The sequence below is a fragment of the Pinus tabuliformis genome, chromosome 6, assembly GCF_031772625.1.
Source record: "Pinus tabuliformis cultivar Carrire ecotype Pingquan chromosome 6, CPIR1, whole genome shotgun sequence".
NCBI classification, from domain to species: Eukaryota; Viridiplantae; Streptophyta; class Pinopsida; order Pinales; family Pinaceae; genus Pinus; species Pinus tabuliformis.
Window position 1 is genome coordinate 244,529,686 of NC_142292.1, and position 20,598 is coordinate 244,550,283.

Genomic DNA, 20,598 nt, shown 5'->3' on the forward strand with positions numbered 1-20,598 from the left:
AAGGTTCTTTATAAAAACCCCCCAAACACATTTTAGCCTAAGTTATAATGTTGGATGATGAATATATTTTCGGAGACATTTACTTAGCGCATTTTTTCCATAAATCATATTAACTCCTAATTTTTGTTATTATTTAACTCCCAAAACATTTTTACCCTTTCCCGTATTATTAATAAAACCCCATAATAAATAAATATCCTACCCCATGGTTTGCAAAATAAACCATAATAAAAGTTAATTGAGTCGGATTAATTAATCGAACCGCGATTAGTTAAGAACCAAACCCCCGTCGTGTTAAAGAGGGATTAATTAATCACTTGGATTAGTTAAAAGCCTCTTCGCCAATCATATCACCCCCGATGCAATTAAAGTCATTTTAATTATAATCGGGCCCCTCCATTAACTCCCCGCCACTTCCCGCTGCCAACTATCGTCCGATCGACCTCCCCACATCCAACGGTTCTAACCCATATAGCAAAGACCTTTGCGCTGAATGTTAACCACGTGATAGGAGTGGTTTTGACTTTCCACCGGTGCTACATGTCACTTGATCTATGGCATCGCGTGACCCTTCACCAAAACCACCAACTTCCGAAAGGCAGTCCGATGAAAACCATTATCGCCTCCACTAAACAACAAAGTGTCCCATCAATCAGTTTCCGCCAAGTGTCATTTTCATTCACCAGCCAAAAATCATTGACTTTGTGCATAAAAACAAAAATGTTCATTGTTTTCCCTTTTTTCCCAAGAAAGTGATTTCTGCCTTCCATGCACGCACAGAGTACGTCCAGTCTAGCAACTAACTTCCAACCGTCAACCGCCATCAGTTGCTGAAACTCTAGACCACTATGGACTACTGTGCACACCCATCAGAACATCCACTATAGCCATTTGTCCCAACGATCAACAAAAAACAGGTATTTACCACATTTCCTTCTCAGAAACCCTGTTTTTATATTGAAGCCTCCACCAAATTGCTCCAAATTCAAGTAATTTAGTAATAATTAAGTTGTTTCTTAGCCCCAAAGCTTTCCCAAACACCTGTTTCATTTGAATTCCTTGAAAACCCCAAATTTCTTCTTGAATACACAAGAACTAAGGATGGAAACTCCTGACGCCCTGAATGTTGCACCAATCACTACTCCCCACAGGGATTTGGACCACCTTCCCTTGGCCGATAAAGATTTTCAAATTAAGGACCTGAATTTTGATGAAACCCCTTTGAAGCTATACTACAGGTATCGAGACAATTATCTGAACAATGCTGATAAAATAGGTCTTTGGGAGTCCAACCTCCCCAAATATCAGTTCCCCATTGTCCATATCTTCCCAGACATTGTCCACCAATGCCATGCAAATTACAACCCCAATCTGAGAGCTATAATGTCCCCTAACCAGGAAGTTCTTTTCACCATTACAGCTGAATCTATAAACAAAATGTTGCAATTATAGCCTGGCCAGAACCTCACTCCCCTTTCAGTTGTTGAGTTGCTTGATAAATCTTCAAGGTTGTCTAGTGTTGAAATCAACCAAGTCAGTCAAACTTTCATTGAAGAGCAATACAAATCAAAAGACCCCCCTCCTTACATGACAAGTGCCTTTACCAGTCTGGGCAGGGATATTGTCACCATGTTTGCTTGCATTATGTGTTTCACCACTAGTGAGTATGTAGATGAAATGACCTTTGCCTACATGACTATTTTTACCCCAGGCCAACTTCCTGCATGCAAATATGACTATGCTGCATTCATTGCTGACAAAATGCATGACCAGTTCATGATACTAGAGAATGATAGGGTATTCAAATATTCTTCAATCCTGTATCACCTTTTCCTTTACTAACAAGCTGACAAATTCCCTTTCTCTGTACAAAAGCTTGACAATAGAGGAAACCCTAGGTCAGTCATCTTCTGGACTTCCATTTTTCATTATTCTCATTCTTCTCCTTATTCTTATACATATTTTATTGATTAGTTTGTCCATCCTATAAATACTATGTTGATAGGAAGTTCCCCTCCTAGAATTAGTGATGATATTAAGAGAATTCTTCAGTAATTCAAACATTACAAGATTGGGGATTGGTACTTGTACCAGAACCATACCGAGATCAAGATTTATGGGTGTGAGCTGCCTCCCTTCAAACTGCCTAAATATGTCCCCATGAGATTATTTGCCTTGGAGTACTACAGGAAAATGATCAATTCTAATCAAATCCATTTTATGAAAGCCAAGAAGAAAGCTCAATTAAGCATAAAGGATCACTTAGGCCCATTTGTTTGCAGCAACAGAAAAGCAGGAAAAGAGGCAGAAGAAATCCTTGAGAGAATGCATATGAAAAAGAGTTTTATTTGGCCTTATGATCCTCACAGCTTCATCTGTGAAAGATGACAAAATCACTAGCTATCCCCCTACTTCCATCATAGAATTCCAGAGATAGAACAATATGCAAATCAAAATGAGTAGGTGGAGGGAACACTTATAGAAAAAGATAGTGAACAAGTTGAGGTAGAAAATGTCATGAAATATTTGGAAAAAAGACTTGATCTTGATTCCTTTGAATAGGTGCCTGCAGAATCTTCACAGAGACCAACACAGGAGCCGAGTGCACAGTCATTAGGACAACTAGAGACTTCAAAACTGAGGAAAGATTCAGGGTCACAGAGCATTTATGAGGAATTGAACCAAACTGAAACAAACATGGGCAATTCTCCAGTATTGCAGACTCCTCTCAATGAGGAACGAAATCAAAAAAGAAGCAGAAGTGAGGCTAGTCCCTCAACAGTGCCATTGGACCAGGTATATGTTAAAAGGACAAGATTGAATCCTTTGTCTGAGCAGGAATATGAAGAAACAAGAAGTGACACAGTACAGACTACAGTAGTAGGAGAGACACCATCTGCCTCCCAAACTTAGGCATTAAGCAGGCAACCAAGTGTGGAAGTGTCATCATTCAGAGCAGTTTCAGAGCAAAGCCAAGATTTGAAGGAAAGGTACAAAGAGATCAAGACTAGGAATGAGCAGCTCAAAGCTCAAACCTATGCCAAATATATGAAAATGGCTCCCACAAATCAGACAAGGTTGATGTCAGCTTTTGACATCAAAGAGGGAAAAATGTAGATGAGCTTCTTGAAGCCAACAATACAACAACCAAAGTCCATGGCTGATTTGAAAACAAATTTTGAAGTTCTTGCTAAAGATATCCACCCAATTGATCAAATTGAGCTCCACAAGAAAATGGGTGAGATGGTCTATTCCACTTTAACCAATAAAGCCATCATTTCACATCAGTTGCAAAATTCTTTGAGCAATACTACAACACAATTATAGTTAGAAAAAGCCTCTACTCAGGCTAAGGACACTAGAATAAAGTCATTAGAAGACCTAGTGATTGAGTTGGGTCATAATTCCAAAGATGTTAAGGCAGCTGAGAGTTTGATAAAGAAGAAGAACGAAGACATTGCTGCCCTCAAGAAACAACTCAAACTTCCTCCCATCATACATCCACAAACTGCAGAGGTCATTGAAAAACAAAATGAGGAGGAACTTATGGACTTGGTCCTTAAGTTAAATGAATAGCTGAAAGAAACAGAGCAAGAGTTGGAAAAAGCTTTGCAGTCTAAACAAGGTGAGTCGACCACCATGCCTCATACTGTAGTGCCCATAGTTTCTATAGCAGTTCCATCTACTATTGCAGCAGCTTTGGCACCCAACATTCCCCTAACAACAACTCTTCCAGTAACAGCAGGTACTTTTGAAGCAACAACAACTTCAACAAAGCAAACAGAGGACTTAATCAAGTCCATGGAAGAAATGAAAATCCAAGCAACTGAGACACAGAAATTAAAAGAAATGGTCACTAGCTTGGAGCATAATTATGAGATATCACAGATAAACTACACTGAAGAAGAGAGAAAGAACATAAGGATGACTGATAGAATAAAAACATTAGAGAAGGACCTAACATTTGAAAGACCCTTAAAATATATCAAAGAGATTTTATGGACCAATATCATTAATTCCATTAATGATATTTGGTCTTCTATTCAGATCATCTTTGAATAGATTGATTTAATGAAACTAGCTATAGAGGCTATACAAAAAACCAAAGAAGAATTGGGGGAGAAACCTGAAGAGGCAATCCAATTAATCAATTTCTTGAATAGCCAAAGCAGGGAAGAACTGGAACAAAAGGATATAGAAGACCGGACTGGTACCATCCTTGAAATCAAGAGAGTTCTGACCAAAAAGAACTTGATGCTTAACCTGGAAAGAAGATGTCAAAGTATCCAAGAAGACATTGATGAGTTTATGATAAAATATAACATTCTGAGAGAGAAAGGACTTCCAAACTTATTGGTCATAAGAAACAAGCTAATGAAACATGAAGACTACATTGACATACTGCACCAACAGGCCAGAAATCAAGCCAACTCTTCAACAGTGAAAGCACTACCCATAGGAAAAGTGCTCTATGATGGCTTAGAAAACCTTTTCTATATTGAGCATGAAGTGAAACACTTGTTCACAACTCAACCCAATTTTCCAAAGCACACTGTGGCTGATGAAATATAAAGAAAATTGATCAGGATAAGATACCCAATGAAGAATGGTGGACTAATATGCTCGTAATCCTGTAAGTTACCATCGTAAATCTGAGGTAAAAGAAAATATTCACTAAGGTAAAGTTTGGTAAACATGTAAAGAGTATCAGTAAATAGGTAAAGAGTATTAGTAGGGAAAAGTAAACAAGGATCCAACACATAATTACCAAAGCAACAGCAAGAGGCAAATTCGAGCTTCAACCTCCAACTTTTCCATGAATAAAGTGTTGGCATTATGTTTCAGGAATGGCTATATATGTTACAGATGTTGTACTTGATGGCAACTCCCATGGCAAGGCTCTCTTTTTATTGAAAATAAAGAAGGACGCAGGAAATCAGTTCAAAAGATGCGTACCCGCAGGTACATCATGCAGAAGCTGCGTCCAGAGACGCAGGCCAGCCGTTCAGGAGGTGCGTCCACCCAGTGCACACATTTTAAGGCAGATAAAAGCACACATGGGGGTTTCTTGTGTTTTACTCTTGGTATCTAGCCGACGGTATTGTGTTACTATGGTGTCGGCTCGTGGTATTGTTCCATGATTTGAGGAGGAGATTGCCTATATAAAGCAAAGGAAATCATTTGGTTTGAGTATGTCTTTGGTTGAATATCTTATAAGGCTAGATCTGGTCTAGATCTAAAAAGGCGAATCTTCTGAAAGACTGAGATCTCTTTGGCGCATGATCAGATCTGTAGATCTGACTGTTTGGGTTACTCTTGAAGTCTTGAAATCATCTATGCCCGGAGGTACGCAGGTGCAGTAAGGGTTCAGGTGCGTCGGGACACAGGCGCAGAAGGGTTCAGGTGCGCCGGGACGCAGGCGCAGAAGGGTTCAGGTGCGTCCGGGACACAGTGCAGTAACAGGAGGTCTGCGTGGGGACGCAGAGCGACTAAGGTTCAGGGGCGTCCCTGGAGCAAAAGGACGCGGCGCGATAGCATTTCTGGGTGCGTCTCTGCAGTAAAGTACGCGGCGCGATAGTGTTTCTGGGTGCGTCCCTGCAGCAACAGGACGCAGTGCAGTTCAAGGAACAGTGCGTGGGCACGCAGCGCAGCAGAAGGATCTCTGCGTGTGGACGCAGGGAAGCAGAAGGTGAACTGCGTCTAGTCGCAGGTCACTGAAGGGAAAACTGCGTCTCTGTCTTAAGATGTTCTGTTGATTGAATTTCTTTGTTGATAAGGTGTTCTGGGTTAGTTCTATTATTACTGATCCGATAACTGTAGTGAACTGTAACTGTTATGTACTTGATGATCATTTGATGCTTTATGAAAAGAAGTAGGGGGTTGTAGCTCCCTTTCAGGAGAAGACTGGAAAACGAGAGAGAGAGTTGTAGCTCTCTGCAGGTTGCAGCCTGCGTACTGGTAAAGGACTGCACCAGTACAAAATCATTGTAAAAGGAGTTTCTAATTTGAAAGAAGATAGAGACATATTGCAGCAGGTGGTTTTCACCCACATTGGGTTTCCACCTTACATCTTGTGTTCTTTGGTGTGACTATCTATTTTCTTTGTTCATGCTCATTATTTTATGGTACTGACATGCAAAAAAAAATAATTCAAAGATCAAAAAGGAAGATCTATTAAATTGCTAGATAATACTGATTCACCCCCCCTCTCAGTATTATTTCCAACAATTGGTATCAGAGCAGGTCCTTCAGAGAAGCTTGATCGCTTGAAGGTAGATCGTTCATCATGAGCAACTATGAGAGAGAAGCATCAATCAGGCCACCGGTTTTTGATGGGACAAACTTCAATTATTGGAAGGTAAGAGTTACTGCATATCTTCAATCTCTTGGTACAGAAGTTTGGGACATTGTAGAAACAGGCTACGCTTTTCCTTCAGCTACTCCTACAGATCCAGCAGAGAAAAAGAAGTATGAAACAAATGCAAAAGCAGTCAGTACTCTGTTAGGATGTATATCCCAAACGGAATTCATGAAGGTAATGCACTACAAATCTGCAAAAGAGATATGGGACAAAATTGTCACAAGCTATGAAGGAGATGAACAGGTAAAGCGTGCTAAACTTCAAACTCTCAGGATTCAGTATGAGACTCTCAAGATGTATAATGATGAAAGTGTGGCTAACTATTTTCTTCGGGTAGATGAGATTGTTAATTGTATGAAAAATTTGGGTGAAGAAATAAGAGAGGCTATAGTGGTTGAAAAGGTTCTAAGATCATTGTCCCCCAAGTTTGAATCTAAAGTATCTGCTATAGAAGAAAAGGAAAATCTACGAATTCTTACTATGTCTCAGCTACATGGAATTCTAACTGCTTATGAAATGAGAAAGGGAGGTCCTTCAGATAGAAGAGAAGCTGCTTTCAAGGCATCAGGCAAAGGAGATTATTATGAAGCAAGCCACGTCCCAGAAGAAGAGGAAGAAGAATCAAATTTTGTCAGAAATCTTCAAAGGGGTTCTGGAAGGTTCAGAGGTAAGTTACCTTTTAAATGCTTTGCTTGTGGAAGAGTAGGTCATTATGCTGCAAAATGCCCTTATAAGGATAAAGGAAAGGAACCTGCTAGATGGAACAAGAAACAGAACGCAAATAAGAAAAGCTACTACACTCATGAAGATAGTGATGGTCTATCAAACAGTGATGAAGATGAACAAGGTAATGAATATAAGTTGTTAATGGCATTTGAAGATGATGATTATATGGATGCTGTAGATGTGGATAACCTTTATGATGAAATTACTAGACTCAAGAGATGTATAGAAGAAAAGAACATGATCATTGATACTCTACAATTTCAAATTGATGAAAAGGAAAAACATCTTGAAAAATTAGAAGGTGAAATTGTTGGTCTTAGAAAAGAGATTGAGAAAACAAAAGCTATTAATCTCAAGTTTGTCAAAGGATCTGAAACTTTGGATGAGATTATCAATGTGCAGCGATCTCCTCTAAACAAGACAGGTCTGGGCTATAATGGAGAAACTTCTCAAGCATCCACCTCAAAAAGTTATCTTGATGCAGCAAGAAGAAATGAGCAAAAGCAAAATGAAGATCATCAGGTAAAGCAGGGACGAATTACAAACAGAAACTATCAGGGGCAATCCATCTTAAGGGTGAACAAAAGCTACAACCAGCCACAGGTAAACTCTTCTCAATTTGGTTCAAGAATGGATTACAATAGAAATTACAATCATTTGGCCGGTAGATTTGATAACCGCAAAAGTTTCTTCAATGGACAATGCTTTTCTTGCCATAACTTTGGTCACAAAGCAGCTCAATGTGTTGCATATAAAACAATCATGACTAGGGAAGCTCAAAAACGAAGAAGTATGATAGGGATTACAAAAAGGACCTATAACAACTTTTCGGTTCTTGAAAATGAAGTTGAATGTTCTATTTGCAATAACTTTGGTCATGAAGATTCTGAATGTAGGAGCAGGTTCCAGCAGAAAAAGGAACAAGCCTCAAGCACAAAAACATGGAGAATAAAGGAACCTCAAACAGAAAGATGTGGGATAACATTTTATGCAGAGGGACAGGAAAATCTATGGTACATTGACAGTGGATGTTCGAAGCATATGACAGGTGATAAAGAAAAACTTGAATCTTATTCTGCTCTAGAAAAGGGAAAGAAAGTCTCTTTTAGAAATGATACTCCTGCAACTATAAAAGGAAAAGGCATTGCTCAGTTAAAAGAAAAGGTCAAGGCTGGAAATGTTTTGTATGTTGATGGATTGAAGCATAATCTTCTAAGTGTCAGTCAGATGTGTGATCAAAGAATCGAGGTTATATTCAGATCAAATGGATGTCTTGTTCGTGATCTTGATACAGGTAAAACAGTGCTCAAAGGCAAAAGAACTCCAAATAATCTGTACATATTTGAAGAAGGACAACAACAATGCTATCTAAGCAAGGATGAAGAGCACTGGTTATGGCATCGAAGGTTGGGACATCTAAGCTTCTCACAGATAAGGAAAGCATGCAAATATCAGGCAGTTCGCGATCTTCCAGATATTAAAATTCCTGACAACACCATATGCAAATCATGTCAGTTTGGAAAACAAACCAGAACTAACTTTCCAGAGAAAGAAGGATCAGCTAGCATGCCTCTTGAGCTAGTACATACAGATACATGCGGTCCCTTCAGAAAAAGGACACCTCGAGGAGAAGAATACTTGATATTATTCATTGACGATTTCTCCAGGTTTGTCTGGTTAGGACTTATGAAGCACAAAGATGAAGCATTCGAAAAATTCAAATCCTTCAAAGCCTTGGTTGAAAATGAATCAGGTCACAAAATTAAGTGCCTCAGATCCGACAGAGGTGGGGAATTTACTTCAAATGAATTTTTCGATTTCTGTGATGAACATGGGATAAGGAGAGAATTCTCTACAGCTAGAACTCCTCAGCAAAATGGAGTTGTGGAAAGAATGAACAGAACAATCCAACAAATGGCTCGTGCTATGCTTGATGAATCAGGAACTCCCGCAACTTTCTGGGGTGAAGCTGCACATGCTGCGGTTGTTATTCTCAACAAAACAAATATCCGGGTGAACAGCACTCAAACTCCTCATGAGCTTTGGAGTGGTAGGACTCCTTCGGTAAAGCACTTCAAAATCTTTGGGAGCAAATGCTATATCAAGAATACTGATGAGCAGCTTGGCAAACTTGAACCTAGGGCAGATGAAGGCATTCTTCTTGGTTACTCTCCATATAGCAAAGCATACAAGTGCTACAATAAAAGACTTAGCAGAATTGTTGACAGTATTGATGTAGTGGTTGATGAGAAGGGATACATTCCTAGGGAAGTACATCATGAAGACATAGAAGAAGATAAAGGCTACCCTCAAAGACAGAATGATGAAGAAGAAGAACCTCAAGCAGAACCTCAAGAAGAACCAGAGGAGCAGACAAGAATAGAAGAGAAAACCCCATCCAGATATGTTCAGAAGAATCATCCAGAATCTCAGATTGTAGGGCAGAAAGAAGCAGGTGTACAAACAAGAAGAACAGTTGCAGAAGCCTCAAGCTATTTGGCATTACTCTCCTCTACTGAACCACAAAATGTGAAAGAAGCATGCAAAGATGAATGTTGGGTGAAAGCAATGGATGAAGAACTTGAGCAAATCGAAAAGAACAACACTTGGGAGCTGGTTCCTAGACCAAAGGATAAGAATGTAATCAGAACAAAATGGGTCTTCAAAAATAAATTGAATGAAAATGGAGAAGTAATTAGAAACAAAGCCAGACTTGTTTGTAAAGGGTATGCGCAGCAAGAAGGAATAGACTTTGAAGAAACCTTTGCTCCTGTTGCAAGACTTGAGGCCATCCGAATGTTCCTTGCTCTCTCAAGTTTTCAAAACTTCAAAGTATTTCAAATGGACGTGAAATCAGCCTTTCTGAATGGAGACTTGGAAGAAGAAGTGTACATTGAACAGCCAGATGGGTTCATTCTTGGAAATGATCCAAATCTTGTATGCAGATTGAAAAAGGCTCTCTATGGTCTCAAACAAGCTCCAAGGGCTTGGTACTACCGTTTGGACAAATATCTTCATCAACAAGGTTTTTCAAAAGGTTCAGCAGATAGCAATCTTTATATAAAAGCTGAAAATGACAAATTGCTAATACTTGTTGTGTATGTAGATGACATTATTTTTGGCAGCAATGAAGAAGCTATGAGTCAAAGCTTTGCCTCAGTCATGCAGAAAGAATTTGAAATGTCCTTGCTAGGAGAACTGACATATTTCCTTGGTTTGCAAATCCAACAAAAAGAAGGAGGAATCTTTTTATCTCAAACCAAGTATCTCAAACAGATTTTGAAGAAATATGGCATGGAAGATGCAAAACCAGTATGTACACCCATGGTCACAGGATGTAGTCTCAGTGCAAATGATGAATCTGCAGCAGTACATCAACCAACCTACAGATCTATGATTGGAAGTTTACTATATTTGATAGGTACCCGACCGGACATCATGCATGCAGTTGGAATAGTTGGAAGATTTCAGGCAAATCCGAAGGAGACTCATCTTCAGGCAGTGAAGAGAATTTTCAAATATCTTCAAGGGACTCAAAATTATGGCTTATGGTATCCTAGAGATACGGATCTTACACTTCATGCTTATACAGATGCAGATTGGGCCGGAAGCGTGGATGACAGGAAGAGCACAAGTGGTGGTGCGTTCTTTATGGGTTCCAGACTGGTATCTTGGTTCAGCAAGAAACAGAGTTCAATTGCCTTGTCTACAGCTGAAGCGGAATATGTTGCTGCTGCATCTTGTTGCACTCAACTTCTTTGGATGATGCAGACTTTGCAGGATTTTCAAATCACTTGTACACCACCTATCCCCATCTTATGTGATAACACAAGTGCAATCAACATCTCAAAGAATCCGGTTATGCATTCAAAAACCAAGCACATACCAATCAAGTATCATTTTCTCTGGGAACAAGTGCTTGAACAGAAGGTCAAGTTGGAGTATGTTCCTTCTAAGGAACAAGTTGCTGATATTCTCACCAAACCATTGCCCAGGGACACTTTTGAATACCTCAGGCAAAAGCTGGGGGTTGTTGATGCATCATCTTATTGTTGAATCTTTTCTGATTGATGGCATATAATGCATATAATGCATTGTTGGCATTATGGAGGATGGTCAGAAGGAGATCTTGGAAATAACTGCAATATGTCTCTATCTCTTTCATGGTGGATTATGGTTCTGTGTTGCAGATCTGGTTCCTTTTTCAGGGGGAGCATGAGCTTAGGGGGAGCATACCCCTTTGCCCTTGATGTCAAAGGGGGAGAATGAAGCAAAGTTTGTGAGGTTGCCATCAAGTCCAAAGGGGGAGATTGTTGGCATTATGTTTCAGGAATGGCTATATATGTTACAGATGTTGTACTTGATGGCAACTCCCATGGTAAGGCTCTCTTTTTATTGAAAATAAAGAAGGACGCAGGAAATCAGTTCAAAAGATGCGTACCCGCAGGTACATCATGCAGAAGCTGCGTCCAGAGACGCAGGCCAGCCGTTCAGGAGGTGCGTCCACCCAGTGCACACATTTTAAGGCAGATAAAAGCACACGTGGGGGTTTCTTGTGTTTTACTCTTGGTATCTAGCCGACGGTATTGTGTTACTATGGTGTCGGCTCGTGGTATTGTTCCATGTTTTGAGGAGGAGCTTGCCTATATAAAGCAAAGGAAATCATTTGGTTTGAGTATGTCTTTGGTTGAATATCTTATAAGGCTAGATCTGGTCTAGATCTAAAAAGGCGAATCTTCTGAAAGACTGAGATCTCTTTGGCGCATGATCAGATCTGTAGATCTGACTGTTTGGGTTACTCTTGAAGTCTTGAAATCATCTATGCCCGGAGGTACGCAGGTGCAGTAAGGGTTCAGGTGCGTCGGGACGCAGGCGCAGAAGGGTTCAGGTGCGTCGGGACGCAGGCGCAGAAGGGTTTAGGTGCGTCTGGGACACAGTGCAGTAACAGGAGGTCTGCGTGGGGACGCAGAGCGACTAAGGTTCAGGGGCGTCCCTGGAGCAAAAGGACGCGGCGCGATAGCATTTCTGGGTGCGTCTCTGCAGTAAAGTACGCGGCACGATAGTGTTTCTGGGTGCGTCCCTGCAGCAACAGGACGCACTGCAGTTCAAGGAACAGTGCGTGGGCACGCAGCGCAGCAGAAGGATCTCTGCGTGTGGATGCAGGGAAGCAGAAGGTGAACTACGTCTAGTCGCAGGTCACTGAAGGGAAAACTGCGTCTTTGTCTTAAGATGTTCTGTTGATTGAATTTCTCTGTTGATAAGTTGTTCTGGGTTAGTTCTGTTATTACTGATCTGATAACTGTAGTGGACTGTAACTGTTATGTACTTGATGATCATTTGATGCTTTATGAAAAGAAGTAGGGGGTTGTAGCTCCCTTTCAGGAGAAGACTGGAAAACGAGAGAGAGAGTTGTAGCTCTCTGCAGGTTGCAGCCTGCGTACTGGTAAAGGACTGCACCAGTACAAAATCATTGTAAAAGGAGTTTCTAATTTGAAAGAAGATAGAGACATATTGCAGCAGGTGGTTTTCACCCACATTGGGTTTCCACCTTACATCTTGTGTTCTTTGGTGTGACTATCTATTTTCTTTGTTCATGCTCATTATTTTATGGTACTGACATGCAAAAAAAAAAAATTCAAAGATCAAAAAGGAAGATCTATTAAATTGCTAGATAATACTGATTCACCCCCCCTCTCAGTATTATTTCCAACATAAAGGGACAACAACAATCGGTTTTACATCTGTCTCTATATTTTTGTAAAAGATATTTTGTAGTTCCTAGAATAAATCTCATCTAGTTATGACATATTTTGATGTAATTTTTGTATAAATACTTCTCCATTCGAAGTATTGAGGGTGGATTCTATAACATCTCTGTAAGTCTATGCTGTTAAGTTAAGAAAGTAGTTGTAATCAAATCTGGATTTTTGCTGGAAAAGGAATGAAAGTTGAGGACATTTCATCAGATTCTCGTGTAGTATAATTGCAAATAGGTATTCTGTCCTTGTGATTTTATGTGTTTTCGATATGTTTCAATGTTTCATGCATCTGAAATCTAAATGGTAAAATAGTCAAAGTATATTATAATTAGCTTTATTGCTCTTGCTATCAACAATCTACCCTTGACATGTTTTCTTCTAAACTATTTTGATAAAGGAATTCTTAGTTGCTCCTCTATCCTTGTACTTTTTCTCTAATAAGTCCCTAGTATAGTATTCTTAATTGCCTTATGCTAGTTGACCTATCTTCCTTTCCTCTTTCTAATCCTAACTTGAGGATTCTTGATTGCCCTCTTGTTTTGAGTAGAAAAATCATCCATTCAAGCCCCAAAGTTTGTTTTTACTCTGTTATCCTGGCTGTTGAACTGATATCTCAGCAATTTGACTTAATTCAGTGAACTATCCCTATTTTACTCCATATACCAATGGCCTGAAGCCTAATTTGTCCATTTGTTTCAAAATTCCACCACTCTCAAACAAAACAACCTTGAACATTTATAACTAGCCTAAAATCTTTTCAAACAAAGCTAAATCATAAAGAGAGAGCTCTCTCTGAGTACAGATTGGCTAGATTTTGTACTTAAAAGATTGGTTTGTGGTTACCTTAGATCCTTTCCTTTCTCCAATAACTTCAAAGGAAAATCTGAGTGATAATAGATAGCATGAGGGCAAATCTGCAAATAAATGGCAATGGTTGAGTATGGAATAAGTGTGCGATTGTTATAGGCAATCTATATGAGATTTTGAGGCTAGGTTGAGTTTTAACTAATTCATCCATTATTTCTTGTTATGGAAGTTGAATAATGGTAATAAAAAGAGGAAAACAATAACAACATAACTATAATAAGATTTATATTACGCTTATTTAATAATTATTTATAATAGGAAGATATATTTTGTAACATCCAATTATTTATTAGAAACCAACTTAACATTTGATTTTTTTATTAAATTTTCATTATCAAATGAAATTATATATATATATATATATATATATATATATATATATATATATATATATAATTTAGAAAAATAATTTTTACATTTGTGACTCTAAAATACCACCATTAAAGCACCTTTCCTATTGAGAGGTCATGAATCCTATTATCTCAACACTTTCGGGATCAAACTTTGTGGTTGTGCCAACAAGAAGTGATCCCTTCAGGCAGATTTGTTTGGTACAAATATTTTGTGGACGTAGCAATCACCAATCTTATCTTAGGGGCTCGTGAACCACATACCAAAAAAAACCTTCCAATATGTTTATAATGTTCATGAGATTAGAACCACAAATTATCTCAACAAAAGAAATATGTTTAAATTTATTACATATAATAACCTCCTCATGTCAATATTCATTAGAAATTCATTGACAAACATGTCATTCCCTTGTGACATCTTTAATATTTATTCAAAGTATTTAAGGAGAATTGATATTTTTATTAGATTTGTTTTTAATAACTAAAGTTCCATATTTTTATTTTTTACCATGGCGAATAGGTAACTTGTCGGAGTAATCTTGGCGAGGCCCAAGATCAAACCTAACAACTGCCACTATACCACCAAGAGTATATCCAATAGCTTAGCAAGAGCCTACTCCTTGAACCTTATCACAATGGATTAAATATGTCCCGTTGTAAGATATAAAATCTAGTGGAGGGGATAACATCCCCTCCAGAAGGAGACTAGAGTTCCATAATTAATTGAAACAATAATCAATGTGTCAAGTTAAAAGTTATTCATGATCATGAGGACTCATGATACCTTGTGAGGATAGAAAGGGCAACGAAGGGCCATTGCATAACAACTCAGATAGAGTAAATAGTGAAAAGGAGATATTATTGATAATAAAATCAACAAAATCAACCAAATTCATAATTTTCCTTGTTGATACCAAAACCCTAACATAGCTCAAAAAGTTTTTAAAATATTTTTTAATTTTCTTTTAACATTGATAGAATTAAGATGTCAACCTCTCGAATCAAAAGTTAAAAATTAGATTTTAAAATTAAATAAAAATGAAAATTATAATAAATTTTATTAATAAATAAAATTAAATATCATTGAAAAATCCTATTATTGATTGAGTGGAGAGGCTCATTCTACAACCCAATGTGAAGGAGATGTATAAGTATGTTTGTGCTCAATTTGGAATTGACACATGTCCCGTGCTCAACTTGGAATTGACACGTGTTCTTCCTAAAATAAAAATAAAATATTCTCTAAACACATATTGTTTATTTGCACTCTAAAAATAAGTTTGCACTCTAAAAAAATACTGAATAAGAATGCGTTTTAAACACTGAAAAAACACTCATTGTTTAAATAAGAATACAATTTAAACACCTAAAGAGACACTCATTGTTTATTTTCGCTCTAAAATAAGTTTGCACCTAAAGATATTTGATCCCTATCGGCTCATGTTAGATCTGTGCTTAAGACGGATCTATAATGGTTTTATGCAAAGACAAGTAATTTAATCATATTCTTGCCACTTATTTTGTTTTTTCCCCTTGGAAAAGTCGTAATTTTCATTAGTGAAAGAAAATTACATTTTGTAGATGCAAAAGCATATGCTGTATGTGAGACATAAAGCCTAGCAAGTATGAGGTGTCAAAAATGGTGTACTCCATGCAGGGAGACACTGTACTTCATCAATAGTTCGGTAAAAATACTCTACGCAGAGAGTATTATATGACAGTCATTATGCAAGTCTGAATACTTATAAACATTAAAAATATTTACATAAACAAAAATAAGCAGGCTCCATCTGAGCCAGTTAATCTGTAAGGTCCATAAAAGGTCTATGATAGTGTTGATAATGTGCACCATCCCTCTGTTCCTGGATCATCCAAGTCCCGACAGGCCTGTGTGCTGCTTCCTTGGATAATAAATCGACAGCTGTGTTGCATTCCCTATATATATGGTGACAAACAAAAGTGTCAAAAAGAGTGATGAGTCGATGAGTCTCATCCAAAATATGTCTCAAAGTATATGCAGAGAAATTAACAGTTTTATTAATCCAATTGCAAACAAGTTTTGAGTCCCCAAACAATTGAAGATTCCTGCATTGTTTTTCCAGGGCATATTGAATGACATATTTGGCTGTGATAAGTTCAACAAAGTTATTTGTGCCCCTCCCCAGGCCCATTTGTATATGAAAATGATGAGATCCAGAAAGGTGTAGAATGGCTCCTCCCCCACAACCATTTTCCTGAGCTGAGCCATCAAAGTATGCCCATGGCAGTGAGTGATTTATGCTTTTAGGGGTGATGTGCCTAGGAGTGGTGTTTGCTTCTTCCTCAGGAATGTTCTGATAATCTGACAGAATGCGAGCCGTAATAGAGGGCCAATGGGGGGCAATGTTCTGAAAGATGAATCGGTTGTGGGCTATCCAAATAGTCCAACAGATGAGGAGTGGTAGATTTCTGGCTTTTGTCAGAGTGGCAACAGTCCACCAAGTGTCCTAGGCATCCTTCATGGTCAGACCCTGCCATTGACATAGTGAGGGCAAGTTCAAAAGAATGGAATTCCAGAGCTCCTTTGTAGCCGGGCATGTGAGAAAGAGATGGTTAATATCCTCGTTGCTATTCATGCACAGGCAGCACCAAAAGGGTCCATGTAGAGCTCTTTTGATTAAGTTGTTGCCTGTGGGGATCTTATTCTTCAATATAGCCCACATGAGTAGCCGAGTCTTGGGGGGCGCCTTTAAATTCCACATGCTTCTCCACCAGTTTTCATATACTAGTGGTCTATGGGTATCAATTATGACTAGATAACCTTCTTTGGGGGAATATCTCTCGTGCTTTGCAGGTGCCCAGATTAGCTCATCTTCTCCTTCCACAATTTTGATATGAGCTTCGGTAAGAGCTTCTGTATATTCCACCCAGTGATGAATCCAGGGTTGTGGTATGTGTAGCTCTCCGCCAGATTTCCAAGCTTGCTGTGTAAAAGTGGAGTTCTCTTTGTCCGCAATATGGCTTATATGGGTAATACCCCTATTAGTGAGGTGGTCCTTAAGCTCAGCAGTCAGCCTGTGTGTATTTCCACAGCCGATCCAGGGGTCTACCCCTATTCTTATTGATGTGCTTGATTGTATTCTCCATGTGAGTCCTCCGCGGATGATGGACATCGATTTTAGTACAAATTTCCAGATGATTGATATGCCAACTTTGTTCCCCTGTGTTTGTCGAAGCCAGTCCATCAGGCTTATGGGAGCAATGTATTTTGAAATTGCAACCTTGGTCCACAAGCTGTTGGAGGTGATTAGCTGCCATCCAAGCTTGGCTGCCAAAGCAGTAGAAAAGTCATCCAACCCTTTTATGCCCCATCCACCCCACTTCTTTGGGAGAGCAAGTGCCTCCCATTTGGCCCATGCAAATATTCTCCCCGACTGACTTCCTTTCCATAGAAACCTACAAGATAGATTTTGTATTCTGGATAGTATACCTCTGGGTATCCAAGCCAGAGACATCCAGTACACCGGTGTGGCTTCCAGAACAATTTTGATGAGTACCAATCTACCTGCTTTGGACAGGTACTTATGGTACCAGATGTTGAGTCTCTTTTCCATCTTGGTTATCAGCCAAATCCAATCTGCTATCTTGTAGCCGTGGGGCTTTAGTCTATATCCCAGATACCTTAGACCATCTTCCATGTGTAGTAGAGTATAAGGGAATATGTGCAAGGCAAATTGAGTCTCATGGAGAGAGAACCCAGTGGCTGTTATGGTAGACTTGGAGGCATTTGTAACCATTCCTGTGGCCACTTGAAATAATGTAAAAATTTTATGCATTGAGGTTAGGTCCCCGATGCTCCCATTGAGGAAAATCAGTACATCATCCACAAAGAGCAGGTGTGTCAGGATGCATATGTCAGTAATCTTGATACCTTTGAGCCTTCCCCTGCTATGTTCCTCTTTTATAAGTCTGTTGAGCCCCTCCATAATGAGTAAAAAGAGTAAAGGGGAGAGAGGACAACCCTGCCTGAGTCCTCTTTTGGAGTGAAAAAAGGGCGATGCCGCCCCATTTACAAGGACACTGAAGGTGACATTAGTTATACAACACATAATCCATTTTACAAACTCATAAGGGAAACCTAAATGTGTTAGAAGCATTCTTATGTAGAGCTAGCTTACTTTGTCAAATGCTTTTGAGAGATCTACCTTTAGAATCATACCTTTCATTTTCTTCGTCTGGATAGAATGCAATACTTCTTGTGCAGTCCCAACAACCTCATGGATCTGTTGATCTTGCAGGAATGCAAATTGTTCAGATGAAATATGGGTGGACAGGATTGGTCGAAGGTGGTTGGCTATGATTTTGGCTATGATTTTGTATATGCAGTTGCACAAGGAAATGGGGCGAAAGTTGTAGGGTTTTCTGATTTGGGGATGAGTGCTATGAAGGTGGAGTTGAAGGCATCATACATCTTCCCATTGATCTAACAATCTTCTATAACTTTTAGAAGATCTTCTCCAAGAGTGTCGAAGAAATCCAAGTAGAATTCTACTGACCATCCATCCAGTCTGAGGCTCTTGTCTCACTTGAACCATTTTAATGTGGCCTCGAGTTCCCCCAATGTGACCTCCCTGATCAGGTCCAAAGCATCTTCCTGATCTACGAATCTGGGGAACAGTTGTGTTGTGTGCATGACTTCAGCTAGAGTAGCATTTGGGGGTGCCTTATATATTTGCTTGAAGTGAGATGAGGCCAAGGCTACTAAGTTTAGGAAGGTATTTACAGTGTGTCCCTACTCATTTGTTAGCTTCCAGATGGTGTTGATGGCTTTACGCCCATTCGCAAACTTGTGATAAAATTTCGTATTATCATCCCCTTCGGTCAGCTAGATAGCTTTGCTTCTTAATCGCCAACTTTCTTCTCGATCTTTTAGAATTTTGCTTCTCCTGGATAGAAGGGCAGTAATCCTATCCTTATGCTCTTGAGAGGAGTAGATCCCTTCATGTTCATTTTCGGAAGCCACTATCTCTTCTTCTGTTGCTTTTAGGATTAGGTCTTCCTGTACTCTCTTATTGTGTGCCCAGATTTTTGATATACTCTTTAGTTCCCTCAGATTGTGTGCAAATCCTTCGACAATGTTCCCATTAGCAGTAGGGGGATGGGCCTTCCAGTATTCAGACACCAGTCGAGTGTATTCAGCATCCCGTAGCCAGGAGGAGTTGAATTTGAAGGGGGCTCTTGGTTTATTCATTCCTCCTCTTATTTCAATGTATATCGGTCGGTGATTTGATAGGCCCCCAGATCCAACCCATTGTCGGTATCTTAGTCCCATATTCAACAAACGCTCCTTTATGAGGAAGCGATCAAGCTTCTGGCAAGGCTGTCCGATCCAGTTCTGTTGTTCCTCCAGGTAGACTGAATTTTGGCTGAAGGGATATCAATAAGGTTGTGGTCCTCCAGATTATTCTCAAAAAATGCAGATAGAGGGTCAATCTGGGCATGTTGTCCCCAAGATTCCGTGAAACCAATGGAGAAATTTAGATCCCCTCCAAGGATTATATTGTCCTGTTGTAGAATATCAGAGTTTAGCAAACGATTCCAAAATTCTGCTCGATTTTGGCAGGGTCCATATACATTAATGATCCTGATCTCAGTCCCAAGTTCAGGTGAGTATATGTCCACCCCCATGTGCCCAAAGCTCCCCCAAATATTACAAATTTTTATAGAGCGGGAATTAATACCTAGGGCCATTCCCCCTGATCGACCATTAACATCAAGAGCTTGTACAGTCCATCCAGGGAGCCATGATTCGAGCAAGTGGGTGACAACATTAGCAAGGCCCAAAGTTTCTTGAAGGAAAAGGACATCGATCTGTTCAGAGTTCAAAAGTCTACGAAGAGCTAGTTTTTTCCCAGGGCTAGCTAACCCTCGATAGTTGAAGGATATCATCTTCATGGAGGGGGGGCATCCAGGGTATTCAATGCTCTAAGTGCCCGTTCGATAGAGTGTTGTCTTCCTGCTGCTATCTCCTCCCCAGCCCACAAAATAGCTTTAGACAAGGAGGAAGGTCGACCTCAAGGCTACTTCGGGGGGGGCGGGTGTCCAGTCCAATGCCCATGGCATCAGGGGCTTGTGATCGTAATCGGGATCAGAGAGGGTATCTGTGCGATGAGAGTTCGAGATCAAAGGCATAGGGTTTAGCAAGGGCCTTCTTCGGAAAGGAAGGCGGGGTACTTGAGAGAGTGGGGGGAGGGGGATGAAGGGAGCATGTCAGGGTAATGGGAGATGATGAAAAGGAAGCAGAGGCCTGAGAATTAATTGAAGTAAAAGCCAAACAATCAGATGAGGAAGAAAGATGAACTGAGGAGGAGATAGAATCTAACATACCCGAGGAGTGCACAGCCCCAGCAACTGCTCTTGCCCTGGTCAGAGGAGGAGAGGGGGCCGATATGGTGCTTTCCCTCGCTTCTTCGCGACCTCTTTTGTAGGTGCTTTCCTTGCTGCAACCGGAACAGTGTGGGTCTCAGCATCATCAGACAAGGGAGGATTCTCC

General features: G+C 39.8%; 1 protein-coding gene across 1 annotated transcript; it reads right to left on the reverse strand.

Annotated features, from left to right (window-relative positions):
- Positions 1–19,394: 19,394 nt before the first annotated feature.
- LOC149258307 (uncharacterized) lies at positions 19,395–19,994 on the reverse strand. Its single transcript, XM_089410040.1, has one exon. The coding sequence runs from the start codon at positions 19,992–19,994 to the stop codon at positions 19,395–19,397; it is 600 nt and encodes a 199-aa protein (XP_089266166.1).
- Positions 19,995–20,598: the final 604 nt, after the last annotated feature.

Excerpts from the sequence above, each read along its gene's own strand:
- LOC149258307 (XM_089410040.1), bottom strand. The coding sequence starts at position 19,994 with ATGATATCCTTCAACTATCGAGGGTTAGCTAGCCCTGGGAAAAAACTA.